This window comes from Dama dama, chromosome 7, assembly GCF_033118175.1.
Source record: "Dama dama isolate Ldn47 chromosome 7, ASM3311817v1, whole genome shotgun sequence".
NCBI lineage: Eukaryota > Metazoa > Chordata > Mammalia > Artiodactyla > Cervidae > Dama > Dama dama.
This window is the reverse complement of record NC_083687.1, coordinates 29,991,151-30,004,278: the sequence shown is the minus strand read 5'-3', so window position 1 is coordinate 30,004,278 and position 13,128 is coordinate 29,991,151. Positions and strand designations below refer to the sequence as shown.

General features: G+C 47.9%; 1 protein-coding gene across 1 annotated transcript; it reads left to right on the top strand.

Moving 5' to 3' along the window:
• Window positions 1–5,450: 5,450 nt before the first annotated feature.
• Window positions 5,451–13,095, top strand: GTF2H4 (general transcription factor IIH subunit 4). Its single transcript, XM_061147154.1, has 14 exons — window positions 5,451–5,676; window positions 6,309–6,451; window positions 6,716–6,820; window positions 7,165–7,296; window positions 7,558–7,654; window positions 7,747–7,835; window positions 8,267–8,378; window positions 8,524–8,592; window positions 8,793–8,876; window positions 9,128–9,260; window positions 9,452–9,582; window positions 10,640–10,687; window positions 10,864–10,942; window positions 12,785–13,095. Exons 2-14 carry the CDS (start codon window positions 6,312–6,314, stop codon window positions 12,955–12,957), a joined length of 1,392 nt encoding a protein of 463 aa, XP_061003137.1. The 5' UTR covers window positions 5,451–5,676; window positions 6,309–6,311; the 3' UTR covers window positions 12,958–13,095.
• Window positions 13,096–13,128: the final 33 nt, after the last annotated feature.

Below are 13,128 nucleotides of genomic sequence, written 5' to 3'. Positions count from 1 at the left end.
CACCTGGAACATAGTTCCCTACTGTTTTTGCCTTGTTAACTCGTTTGTCCTTCAGCAACCTTCCCTGACTTGCCCAAGCAGGTCAAATTCCCTCTTGATGCTCTCAGAGCACATGGCTCTTCTTTGTAGCACTTACTACAGGTATGAATTTACATGTTTTTAGTTATTTTTTAGAAAATAATTACAATGCTACTTACTGAGCACCTCTATGTGCCAGGCTGTTCTTCAGTCGCTCAGTCGTGTCCAGCTCTTTACCACCCCATGGATTGCAGCATGCCAGGCTTCTCTGTCCTTCACTATCTCCCGGAGTTTGCTCAAACTCATGTCCATTGAGTAGAGATACCCCCAACCATCTCATCCTCTGTCATCCCCTTCTCCTGCCTTCAGTCTTTCCCAGAGTCAGGGTCTTTTCCAATAAGTCAACTCTTCCCATCAGGCGGCCAAAGTATTAGAGTTTCAGCTTCAGCATCAGTCCTTCCAATGAATATTCAGGACTGATTTCCTTTAGGATTGACTGGATTGATACCCTTGCAGTCCAAGGGACTCTCAAGAGTCTTCTCCAACACCACAGTTCAAAAGCATCAATTCTTGGACACTCAGCCTTCTTATGGTCCAACTCTCACATCCATACATGACTACTGGAAAAACCATAGTTATGTTGGCAAAGTAATGTCTCTGCTTTTTAATATGCTGTCTAGGTTGCACATAGCTTTTCTTCCAAGGAACTAGCGTCTTTTAACTTCATGGCTACAGTCACCATCTGCAGTGATTTTGGAGCCCAAGAAAATAAAGTCTGTCACTGTTTCCATTATTTCCCCATCTATTTGCCATGAAATAATGGGATCAGATGCCATGATCTTCATTTTTTGTGTGTTGAATTTTAAGCCAGCTTTTTCACTCTCCTCTTTCACCTTTATCAAGAGGCTCTTTAGTTCTTTGTTTTCTGCCATAAGGGTGGTATCATCTGCCTATCTGAGGTTATTGGTATTTCTCCCAGCAATCTTGATTTCAGCTTGTGCTTCATCCAGCCCAGCATTTCTCATGATGTACTCTGCATAAAAGTTAAATAAGCAGGGTGACAATATACAGCCTTGACGTACTCCCTTCCCAGTCCATTGTTGGGAACCAGTCCATTGTTCCATGGCCAGTTCTAACTGTTGCTTCTTAAGCTGCATACAGGTTTCTCAGGAGGCAATTCAGGCGGTCTGGTATTCCCATGTCTTTAAGAATTTTCCACAGTTTGTTGTGATCCACACAAAGGTATTAGCATAGTCAATAAAGCAGAAGTATATGTTTTTCTGGAGTTTTATATCTTAGTTGATTCAACATAGGAAGTAGTTATTGCCATTTTGCAGAGAAAAAAAAAACCTCTGTTAGGTTAGCAATATGCCCAGGGCAGCACAGCTGGGAAATGGAAAAACTGATGGCGAACAGCCTGTCAGCTCATGGCTCTTTTCCTTCTTTCCAGGACGCCTGAGGGGGAGAAGACATGAGCTCTCCATTACCCATCACAGGACGTTTTCATACACAGGGTGGATAGCCCTAGTCAGGGAGCTCTTTCCATAATCTCAGCTCCTAGGAGCCCAGGCTGATTTTCTTCCTGAAGGCCAGTTCTAGGAACTCAGCCTGTGCTCAGCCAGACATCAGACCCCTTGCATCCCTTAAAGCAGGGCTCTCCAAGAGAACTATGTGATCATGGTCTACAACACGCAACATCTAATAGGTAGTTGCTAGCTACATGCCAGAGAAGGCAATGGCAACCCACTCCAGTACTCTTGCCTGGAAAATCCCGTGGATGGAGGAGCCTGGTAGGCTGCAGTCCATGGGGTCACTAAGGGTCAGACACGACTGAGCGACTTCACTTTCACTTTTCACTTTCATGCATTGGAAAAGGAAATGGCAACCCACTCCAGTGTTCTTGCCTTGAGAATCCCAGGGACGGGGGAGTCTGGTGGGCTGCCATCTATGGGGTTGCACAGAGTCAGACATGACTGAAGCGACTTAGCAGCAGCAGCAGCAGAAGTAGCTACATACAGCTATTATTTGAAATGCAGCTAATGTGACTGAGAAACTGAATTAAAAATTTTATTTTAGTTAATTTAAATAGCCACAGGTGACTAGCAGCTCCTGTTACGGACAGTGCAGACTTAGTTTTCCCTACATTGTAGGGAACTGTGATCTAGTCCACCCAGCTCCCCATGCTTGCTCTGATCAAAATGAAGCATATGGCCTATTTCAGTTTTACACAAACATAAATGCTTACTTAAAAGATGGCATTGGACTAGGTGTGCCACTTTGTAATTTCCTTTTCTCCCTATCATGATAAGTGGTCCACAGTTCAGACCAGGAGGCAGTGACCTCCTCTGCAAGTGTTGCCTGGTATTCTGTATTTCAATGACCCACATTTTATCTGACCAGCTCCCAGTGATAAACATTTGGGCTGTCTCCAATGTTTTCAGGCTACAACAACAAATACAGTTCAGTAAATATCTTTGCATGTATATATCTCTACCCATGTGGGAGAATTTCAGTATGCTACCTGCCTAATGGGGAGTTGCTAGGTCAAAGGGTAATCATTAAAACCATTGGTACATACCACCAAATTACCCTTAGAAGGGCATGCCTATGTCAACTTTCCACGAAAGTATTATGAATATGGTCAAGTGCTCATGTATACTGAAGCCAACAATGAGGTTGTCATTATTACTGTCATTGCTAACTGGACATTATTTATTTAATTTACTTTTCCTTAATTAAGAGTGAATTCCCTGGTGGCTCAGACAGTAAAGAGTCTGCCTGCAATGAGGGAGACCTGAGTTCAATCCCTGGGTTGGGAAGATCCCCTGGAAAAGGAAATGGCAACCTACTCCAGTATTCTTGCCTGGAAAATCCCATGGACGGAAGACCCTGAGGGGCTACAGTCCATAGCATTGCTAAGACTGAATGATTTCACTTTCACTTTCAATTAAGAATGAAGGTGAGAGTTTCTTGGACTTCACTTGTGGCTCAGCTGGCAAAGAATCCGCCTGCAATGTGGGAGACCTGGGTTTGATCCCTGGGTTGGGAAGATCCCCTGGAGAAGGGAAGGCTACCCACTCCAGTATTCTGGCCTGGAGAATTCCATGGACCATATAGTCCATGGGGTTGCAAAGAATCACTTTGAGAGTTTCTTCATTTGGTTACAAGGCACTTGTGTTTATTCCGTTTACTGCCTGTTATTTCTTAGTATTTCTATTATATTGTTTCTTTTTCTTACTGCTTTTGAGCGATAAGTGCTCCTTGTATTTTGGCTATTTAATCAACCATTTCTTCCCAGATTATCAGTTCAATTCAGTTCAGTCGCTCAGTCTGTCCGACTCTGCAGCCCCATGAACTGCAGCATGCCAGGCCTCCCTGTCCATCACCAACTCCCAGAGTTTACCCAAACTCGTGTCCATTGAATCGGTGATGCCATCCACCCATCTCATCCTCTGTCATCCCCTTCTCCTCCTGCCCTCAATCTTTCCCAGCATCAGGGTCTTTTCAAATGAGTCAGTTCTTTGCATCAGGTGGCCAAAGTATTGGAGTTTCAGCCTCAACATCAGTCCATCCAATGAACACCCAGGACTGATCTCCTTTAGGATGGACTGGTTAGATCTCCTTGCAGTCCAAGGGGCTCTCAAGAATCTTCTCCAACACCACAGTTCAATAGCATCAATTCTTCAGTGCTTAGCTTTCTTTATAGTCCAACTCTCACATCCATACATGACTACTGGAAAAACCATAGCCTTGACTAGACGGACCTTTGTTGGCAAAGTAATGTCTCTGCTTTTTTTTTTTTTTTTATGTCTCTGCTTTTTAATATGCTGTCTAGGTTGGTCGTAAATTTCCTTCCAAGGAGCAAACGTCTTTTAATTTCATGGCTGCAGTCACCATCTGCAGTGATCATGGAGCGCCCCCCAAAAAGATTATAATTTGTCCTTTAACCTTACTTAACATCTGTTATAAAGAAGCTTTGCCAGTTTTGTGTCACTCTTTGAGGATTTTAAACATTGCTAAGGAAACGGAACAACAGAACATGCATGGGCTGGCTACAAAGTGTAACAAAGGCTTAGTCTTACCATTTTGATTCCTTGTCACTTGCAAATGTACTTCAGATCCCAGTTCCAGCACTTTCTAGCTGTCTGGTTGCAATCACAGATTTCTTAATCTCAGTGAGTTTCCGTTTTCTAGTCTGCAAAGTGGGAATAACAAAGCTTGGACGTGAAAGTGAAAGTCACTCAGTGGTGTCTGACTCTTTGCGACCCCATGAACTATACAGTCCATGGAATTCTCCAGGCCACAATACTGGACTTGATAGCCGTTCCCTTCTCCAGGTGATCTTCCCAATAAAACTTGCCTTACAGGAATTTGGGGGAACGTGTAGCTCTAGCTTTTACTGAAGGAGTTCCCTCACCCCGTAATAGTTTCATAAATCAAATCAGGCCAAACAATTTTTCCTTTTAAAAACTGCATTTATTTTTAGGATCTTCTAATTACACGGGAAGCGCTGAAACTCCAATACTTTGGCCACCTGATGCAAAGAACTGATTCATTGGAAAAGACCCTGATGCTGGGAAAGATTTAAGGAGAGAGGAGAAGGGGACGACAGAGGACAGGATGGCTGGATGGCATTACCGACTCAATGGACATGAGTTTGAGTAAGCTCCAGGAGTTGGTAACGGACAGGGAAGCCTGGCTGCAGTCCATGGGGTCGCAAAGAGTCGATACGACTGAGCGACAGAACTGAACTGGGTAGGTGGGTGGAATCATGCAGACCATGACAACATTTGTGGAGGACTTGGGCTTCCCTGGTGGCTCAGGCGGTAAAGAGTTTACCTGCAGTGCGGGAGACCCAGGTTCGATCCTTGGGTCGGAAAGATCCCCTGGAGAAGGAAACAGCAACCCACTCCAGTATTCTTGACTGGAAAAATCCCATGGATGGTGGAGCCTGGCAGGCCCCAGTCCATGGGGTTGCAAAGAGTCAGACACGACTGAGCGACTTCACTTTAGGTACCGAGGAAGGCGCAATGCATTGAATTAAGTCCTAATTCGAGAAAATGTTCTGCAAAGTGCATTATTCCAATTTTACGGGAAGGAACTGAGCTCAAGGAACGCAGTTTCCTGCGTCTGCACAAGTAAGCGCCTCACCACCAAGCAGTTTCTGCACCTCCGCAAGGAAGCCCTCGGGGTATTTCTACTCCCAGAGTCCCCACTCCAGTTCAGTCAGTTAGACTCGCCGTTAGCCGAGTGGGTGTAAAGGGAGGCGGAACGAAGCAGCCAGACTTCTGGAGCTCCCGGCTCTCTTAAGTACAAGCCAGCCTCTCTCCGCTAGGCTTCCTCGCGGTGCCTTTTGGGAGTTGTAGTCAGACGTAGCTCGGCTTGCTCCCGGATGAGGAAGGACAAGACTCCAGTTCCCAGCATGCCCTGCCGTGGGCGAGTGCAGCGCCGATTCTTATCCTCCCCACTTCTCCACTCCTTCCCTCCTCTTCTGAATCCCCCACTCTGGACTCCAGTCGGTGAAATTCTTCGTCTCTCTCCCATTTTTTCCCTGTCAACTTCCGCCATCCTTTTTCCTCTTCCCGGGAGCCACTGGCTCCGTTTAAGCGACGGCTTGTGACTCGGAGTGCACGAGGAGGGGATCGACACTGAGTTACGGTAAGGGTGCGAGGAGAGAAGGGGTGGCGGAGATACGAGGGAGAGAGTTGAGTGAGAGGGAGGACTGGGAGGAAAGTAGGGGACAAGTTGGGAGATCGTGCGGTGTAGATCAGGGTGAATGAGGTGAGTTGGTCTTCGGGGAGGGAAGAGGAAGGAAGTGGAATTGGATTTGGGAGACATGGAGGGGAAAAATAGTTACTGCCGTGCTCAGCAGGAGGTGGGGCCGAGAAGTAGATGGGAAGAACAAGCAAATTTGGAACTTATAGGCTGATCAGACCAAGAGAGGCAGAACGGAAAGAGGGTTGGGCTCAAACAAGTATCTTTGTCACTGCTTAGGTAAAGATGAGACAAGTCATTGAAATATCAAATGTTTTTGCAAATATAGGACAATTGACAATTCTGTCATCTAGAAATTGAGAGAAGACTGGCGTTTAGGCCAGAAGTGAGGTGAGAAGGCAGGAAAAGAGGGGAGGTTGGTCAGGATTGGGAGAAACAAGAGGAGGTGAGTGACATGAAAAAGGAAACCATAGATGAGTTTTCGTGGGGGCCAGTGGATCGAGAATCAGAATTAGAAAGGTGAGGGGCGACACTGGTATGGCTTGTGGGGGTACACTAACACTTGCATCTCTCAGGTGATGGAGAGCACCCCTTCCAGGGGTGGACTGAATCGAGTACACCTACAATGCAGGAATTTGCAGGAATTCCTAGGAGGCCTGAGCCCTGGAGTATTAGATCGATTGTATGGGCACCCTGCCACCTGCCTGGCTGTCTTCAGGTGAGGACCCCCTTCATGGTAGGGTCCATGGTGGGGAAATGTAATGGGGCCTGCAGACTGAAATAAGTTATTGTGGGTAGAAGCTTAGCCCTGGTGGGCTTGGAGAGTAAAGGGTATCAGGCCAAACCAGATGGAGGATGTGGTGGCAGCAAGACAGGTAAAAGGGTGGAGGGTGAATGTGAGATGTTTGAGAGGCCATGGAGGGCAGGGATGCAGTTCTAAGACAGTTTCTGATATTAACATTGTCCCTCTGCCCGCTTACAGGGAGCTCCCATCTTTGGCTAAGAACTGGGTGATGCGGATGCTCTTTCTGGAGCAGCCTTTGCCACAAGCTGCTGTAGCCCTGTGGGTGAAGAAGGAATTCAGCAAGTGAGTCTCTCCTGCATTTTTAGCCAGAAACAAATTTCTCAACAGCCAGGCTTCCCAAACTGCTGTTCTTGGAACACTTCTAGGAAATATTAATGGGGACACCAACAACTTGTAATTAAACACATTTGGGAAATTCTCATTACTGTATTTTGCCTCTTAGAGAGTTGTGATGTCTGTAACAAGGTTCTGGTAGGTGTTACAGTAAAGACATTTGTCTTAAGACACTGATCTCTGTGAAACAGCGTCCCGAGGACCACCAGTTTAGAAAAGGCAGAAACTGATGCCTTTGTGAGTCTCCTTTCTGTTCTCAAGTCATCTCCCTTACCTCTCTGCTTCTGTTCCAGAGCTCAGGAGGAAAGCACAGGGTTGCTGAGCGGCCTTCGTATCTGGCACACCCAGCTGCTCCCTGGTGGTCTCCAGGGCCTCATCCTCAACCCCATCTTCCGCCAAAACCTCCGCATTGCCCTTCTGGGTGGGTATGTCACTTCCGTCTTTTCCTAAATTAGGTAGGGGACATAGTGATTGAATTGCTAGCCGGGGAGGTCCTGAGGGGCCTTTCTGCAACCTTGCGAGCTCTACTTTTGGAAGCTCCTTTATGAGTAAGTTGGACCAGATGGAGCTACATGCTGTAGGAAATGTCTCCCACTCACGGTCCCTGGGGATGAGGGAGGAATAAGGGCAGAAGCATGGGTGGGGAATACAGGTAGGGTTCCTTACTGTTGGCCATCCTGGCATAGGGGCAAGGCCTGGTCTGATGACACAAGTCAGCTGGGACCAGACAAGCATGCCCGGGACGTCCCCTCACTTGACAAGTACGCCGAGGAGCGATGGGAGGTGAGGACTTGGGACCCCGTGGGTGTCTCTGCTTGTGTTCCTGCTTCCCACAGCCTTTAAGGCATCCGACTGTGTTCTCTTCCGTTCGTTAGGTGGTCCTTCACTTCATGGTGGGATCCCCCAGCGCAGCCGTCAGCCAGGACTTGGCTCAGCTCCTCAGCCAGGCTGGGCTCATGAAGAGGTGAGGAAGCCAGAGGTACAATGGCTCTGTTTTGCCACGTTCTTCAGTCCCTGCTAAATTGAGTCCATCTTGGGTCAGGATAGGAGGGGGTTGACTGAAAAAGGAGGGCTGAGGGACTTCCCCGGTGGTCCAGTGGCTAAGTCTCCATGCTCCCAATGCAGGGGGCCCGGGTTCGATCCCTGGTCAGGGAACTAGATCCCACATGCTGCAACCAAGAGTTTGCATGTCACAACTAAAGATACTGCTTGCCTCAACAAAGATGGAAGATCTACATGCTACAACTAGGACCTGGCATGGCCAAATAAATATTTTCAAAAGGAGAGTAGAGCAGAGTATGGCAAGAGATAAACCAAAAAAAACAAACGTGGGCACACAGGTGGGACGGTGGCCTTCCTCTGCACACCTCTGCCATGAGCCCTCTCTGTCTCCAGTGCTGAACCTGGAGAGCCACCCTGCATTACCTCTGCTGGCTTCCAGTTCCTGTTGCTGGACACCCCAGCCCAGCTCTGGTACTTTATGTTGCAATATCTGCAGACAGCCCAGGTGAGCAGGTCAGGGGTGCCCACCAGCACGCTCTACTCTTCCCCAGACCCACTGAGGGACGGCTACCTGCAGACTCTGTTCTCTGATTTTCTGTCATTTCCTCCCTCTCACCCCTCCCCCTTTGTCTCTGCCCATTCCTCCCTAGAGTCGGGGCATGGACCTAGTGGAGATTCTCTCCTTCCTTTTCCAGCTCAGCTTCTCCACTCTAGGCAAGGTAAGCAGAGGGCTTGAGTGGCCGAGATGGGAAGAGAGTAAAGAGGTGGGAAGGGGAAATGAGGTAATGGGGCAATACAGTGGAGGATAAGAATAAACAAAGAACAAGCAGAGATGGGAAAAGAGGGAGTGAGTGTATGGGATTGGGAAAGGGAGAATGGGATGTGTTTTGGACCCCATCTGGCCACTCCTTTTCCCCAGGATTACTCTGTGGAAGGTATGAGTGATTCTCTGTTGAACTTCCTGCAACATCTGCGTGAGTTTGGGCTTGTTTTCCAGAGGAAGGTATGAGCACCCAGACACATGGCCTCTACCGAAGAGGTGGGGTGGGATGGTGCCTTGGCCTTTAAAGGAGAGTGGGGTCTCGGGAGGCAGTCACAGGAAGCAGTTGCCAGGACTGAATACTTCTCTCCCTTGAGGGAGAGAAGTTGGGAGCTGAGGTCCTGGGCACTGGGAGGAATCTGATGTTTCAGGAGGAAGATGTAGGGCAGTGATGCCTGAGAGAGGGCCTGTGGCCTTTCCCTTCTCCTTTTCAGAGAAAATCTCGGCGTTACTACCCCACACGCCTGGCCATCAATCTCTCATCAGGTGTTTCTGGGGCCGGGGGCACCGCACATCAGCCAGGCTTCATTGTTGTGGAAACCAATTACCGACTGTATGCCTACACGGGTGAGGCTGGACAGAGGGCCCCTGGGAGAGCAGGCTGGTGGGGAGGGGAGGAAGAAGGGGAAAGCAGCAGGAGGGACTGCCAGTTTCTGGTCACATACACTTGTGACTTGGTGGTTTACAGAGCTCTCTGAGGCTCAGGGGAGCCTAGATGTGGGAAGCCTCCTAATCCTCTCCTCTTATCTTCTGGTCAGAGTCGGAGCTGCAGATCGCCCTCATTGCCCTTTTCTCTGAGATGCTCTATCGCTTCCCCAACATGGTGGTGGCACAGGTGACCCGGGAGAGTGTGCAGCAGGCCATTGCCAGTGGCATCACAGCCCAACAGGTATCCCTTGCTTGGGGAAGGTGTGGGTGGAAAGAAAGGCTGTACTTGGGTTGTGGGGTCAGGGGTGGTCACCTTCTGGAAATCTAGCATGGGGTCTGTTACGGAAGGTGGTGGTGAGTTGTCTGTGTGTGAGTGTCAGGTCATGAGAAGTCAAGGCTCTCAGTGTGGGGAGAGGTAGACCTTCCTGCAGAAAAGACACATGTAAGGAGGAGCTATAACTCTGGATTTGTGTCTCAGCACCACCACTTCCTAGCTGCACAGATGGCCTAGTTGTTTCTCTTCTTTGAGCCTCAGTTTCCTCATCTGGAAAACGGAAATAATGACAGTTCTTGCTTCAGGGCTTCTGACAGTTCTCACTTCAGCTATCAGCGCTTCTCCGATAGCTCAGTTGGTAAAGAATTTGCCTACAATGCAGGAGACCACGGTGCGATTCCTGGGTTGGGAAGATCCACTGGAAAAGGGATAGGCTACCTACTCCAGTATTCCTGGACTTCCCTTGTGGTTCAGCTGGTAAAGAGTCCGCCTGCAATGTGGGAGACCTGGGTTCGATTCCTGGGTTGGGAAGATCCCCTGGAGAAGGGAAAGGCTACCCACTCCAGTATTCTGGTTTAGAGAATTCCATGGACTGCACAGTCCATGGGGTCACAAAGAGTTGGACATGACTGAGCGACCTTCACTTCATAGGGTTGTTGAAAGAAGTCAATGAAATACAGGTAAAGCATTTAGTTCAGAGCCTGCCATGCAGTTCGTGCTCAAAAATAATAGTTGCTATTACTTTAAAGAAAAAAACAAAAAACTATGGAAAGGGCAAATATGCCAAAGAAGGAGCAGCAGACATCACCAATGGGAGCAACACCTGAGGACAACAGCTAATCTGGGATATGTTGAATTGATAGGCATATGCCTATGAATTTTTAAACAATCAGTTGATGTTCAGTGACATTAGGAGACAGGTAGCTTTCCTGCTTTCTTATTTGAGAATTCTGTGCAATGAGAATTGCACTCACTTGAGAATTTATTTATTGTCATTGATCCCAATTCTTGTCTGTTTTCCTAGATCATCCATTTCCTAAGGACAAGGGCCCACCCGGTGATGCTTAAACAGGTACAAACAGGAGGCTGGAGGGACAAACAGCTGCAGGAGGCTGAGAGCCCTTGGTACCTGGTGATGAAGTGATGGAAAAGAGAAATGGACATCCAAATCTGGGGAATGAGTGGAGGGCTGGGGCTGCCTAGAGCAGTGCTTCTGAATCTTACAAGGGCCATCCCTTGCCCCTGCAGACACCAGTGCTGCCTCCCACCATCACGGACCAGATTCGGCTCTGGGAGCTGGAAAGGGACAGGCTCCGGTTCACCGAAGGTGAGTGGCTTCTGGTGGGTGTTTTTGGTCATTGGCCAGAAGAAGGACAATTCAGTCTTGGTGAGCTGAAAAAGCTGTTCATACATTTTATTTTTTGTTTTCTGCATGGGCTAGTAAACCCATGCATGTTTTATTTCGGGATGAGTTGATGGCAGTAAATAAATTCTCAAATGAGTGTGATTTGGATTCAACTAGAAGAGGGAAATTGGAAGGGATTCAGTTCAGTTTAGTCGCTCAGTCGTGTCCGACTCTTTTTGTCACCCCATGAACTGCAGCACACCAGGCTTCCCTGTCCATCACCAACTCCTGGAGCTTACTCAAACTCATGTCCATCGAGTTGGTGATGCCATCCACCCATCTCATCCTCTGTCATCCCCTTCTCCCGCCTTCAGTCTTTCCCAGCATCAGGGTCTTTTCCAATGAGTCAGTTCTTCCCATCAGGTGGCCAAAGTATTGGAGTTTCAGCTTCAGCATCAGTCCTTCCAATGAATATTCAGGACTTATTTCCTTTAAGATTGACTGGTCTGTTCTCCTTGCAGTCCAAGGGACTCTCAAGAGTCTTCTCCAATACCACAGTTCAAAAGCATCAATTCTTCGGCGCTCAGCCTTCTTTATAGTCCAACTCTCACATCCATACATGACTACTGGAAAAAAAATAGCCTTGACTAGATGGACCTTTGTTGGCAAAATAATGTCTTTGCTTTTTAATATGCTGTCTAGGTTAGTCATAGCTTTTCTTGCAAGGAGCAAGCATCTTTTAATTTCATGGCTGCAGTCACCATCTGCAGTGATTTTAGAGCCCCCAAAAGTAAAGTCTGGCACTGTTTCCATTGTTTCCCCATCTATTTGCCATGAAGTGATGGGACCAGATGCCATGATCTTAATTTTCTGAATGTTGAGTTTCCAACCAGCGTTTTCACTCTCTTCTTTCACTTTCATCAAGAGGCTCTTTAGTTCTTCGTTTTCTGCCATAAGGGTGGTGTCATCTGTGTATCTGAGGTTATTATTTATCCCAGCAATCCTGATTCCAGCTTGTGCTTCATCCAGCCCAGCATTTCTCATGATGTACTCTGATATGTTAAATAAGCAGGGTGACTATATACAGCCTTCACATACTCCTTTCCCGATCTGGAACCAGTCTGTTGTTCCACGTCCAGTTCCAACTGTTGCTTCTTGACCTGCATACAGATATCTCAAGAGGCAGGTCAGGTGGTCTGGTATTCCCATCTCTTTCAGAATTTTCCACAGTTTGTTGTGATTCACACAGTCAAAGGCTTTGGCATAGTCAATAAAGCAGAAGTAGATGTTTTTCTGGAACTCTCTTGCTTTATCGATGATCCAACAGATGTTGGCAATTTGATCTCTGATTCCTCTGCCTTTTCTAAATCCAGCTTGAACATCTGGAAGTTCACAGTTCAGGTATTGTTGAAGCTTGGCTTGGAAGACTTTGAGCATTACTTTGCTAGCATGAGAGATGAGTGCTATTGTGCTGTAGTTTGAACATTCTTTGGCATTGGAATGAAAACTGACCTTTTCCAGTCCTGTGGCCACTGCTGAGTTTTCCAGATTTGCTGGCATATTGAGTGCAGCGCTTTCACAGCATCATCTTTTAGGATTTGAGGGATAATTCATAGGGATAATTTCCTTGGTTTTGGTAAGCAATGGGTTTTCTTATTGTATTATACTGCCTCTCTGAATATGGCTGGGTCATACTAGTGTTAGGATTTAAATGCGGGTGGCAAGCCGAGACCCCTGGTTCCCTAAGGCTACCATCAAGGGGCTCCCGCCTCCCATTCTTACCTTCTCTCTTTCTCCCCGCTGCCCCTGACCTGCGGACCCCAGGAGTCCTGTATAACCAGTTCCTGTCACAAGTGGACTTTGAGCTGCTGCTGGCCCACGCGCGGGAGCTGGGCGTCCTGGTGTTTGAGAACTCGGCCAAGCGGCTCATGGTGGTGACCCCGGCCGGGCACAGCGACGTCAAGCGCTTCTGGAAGCGGCAGAAGCACAACTCCTGAGAGTGCGGGACTGGACCTGGGCGGGGCGCACCCGGGAAGGCGGGCTGCGTGGGCTGGCGCGGCCTCAGAACTCAGGTGTTTTTTTTTTTTAATTCACACGTCGGGACTCTTCTAGTTTAATAAAATTGTGAAAGTGAACCACACGACCCCCGCCACTTCCATGGGAATCCT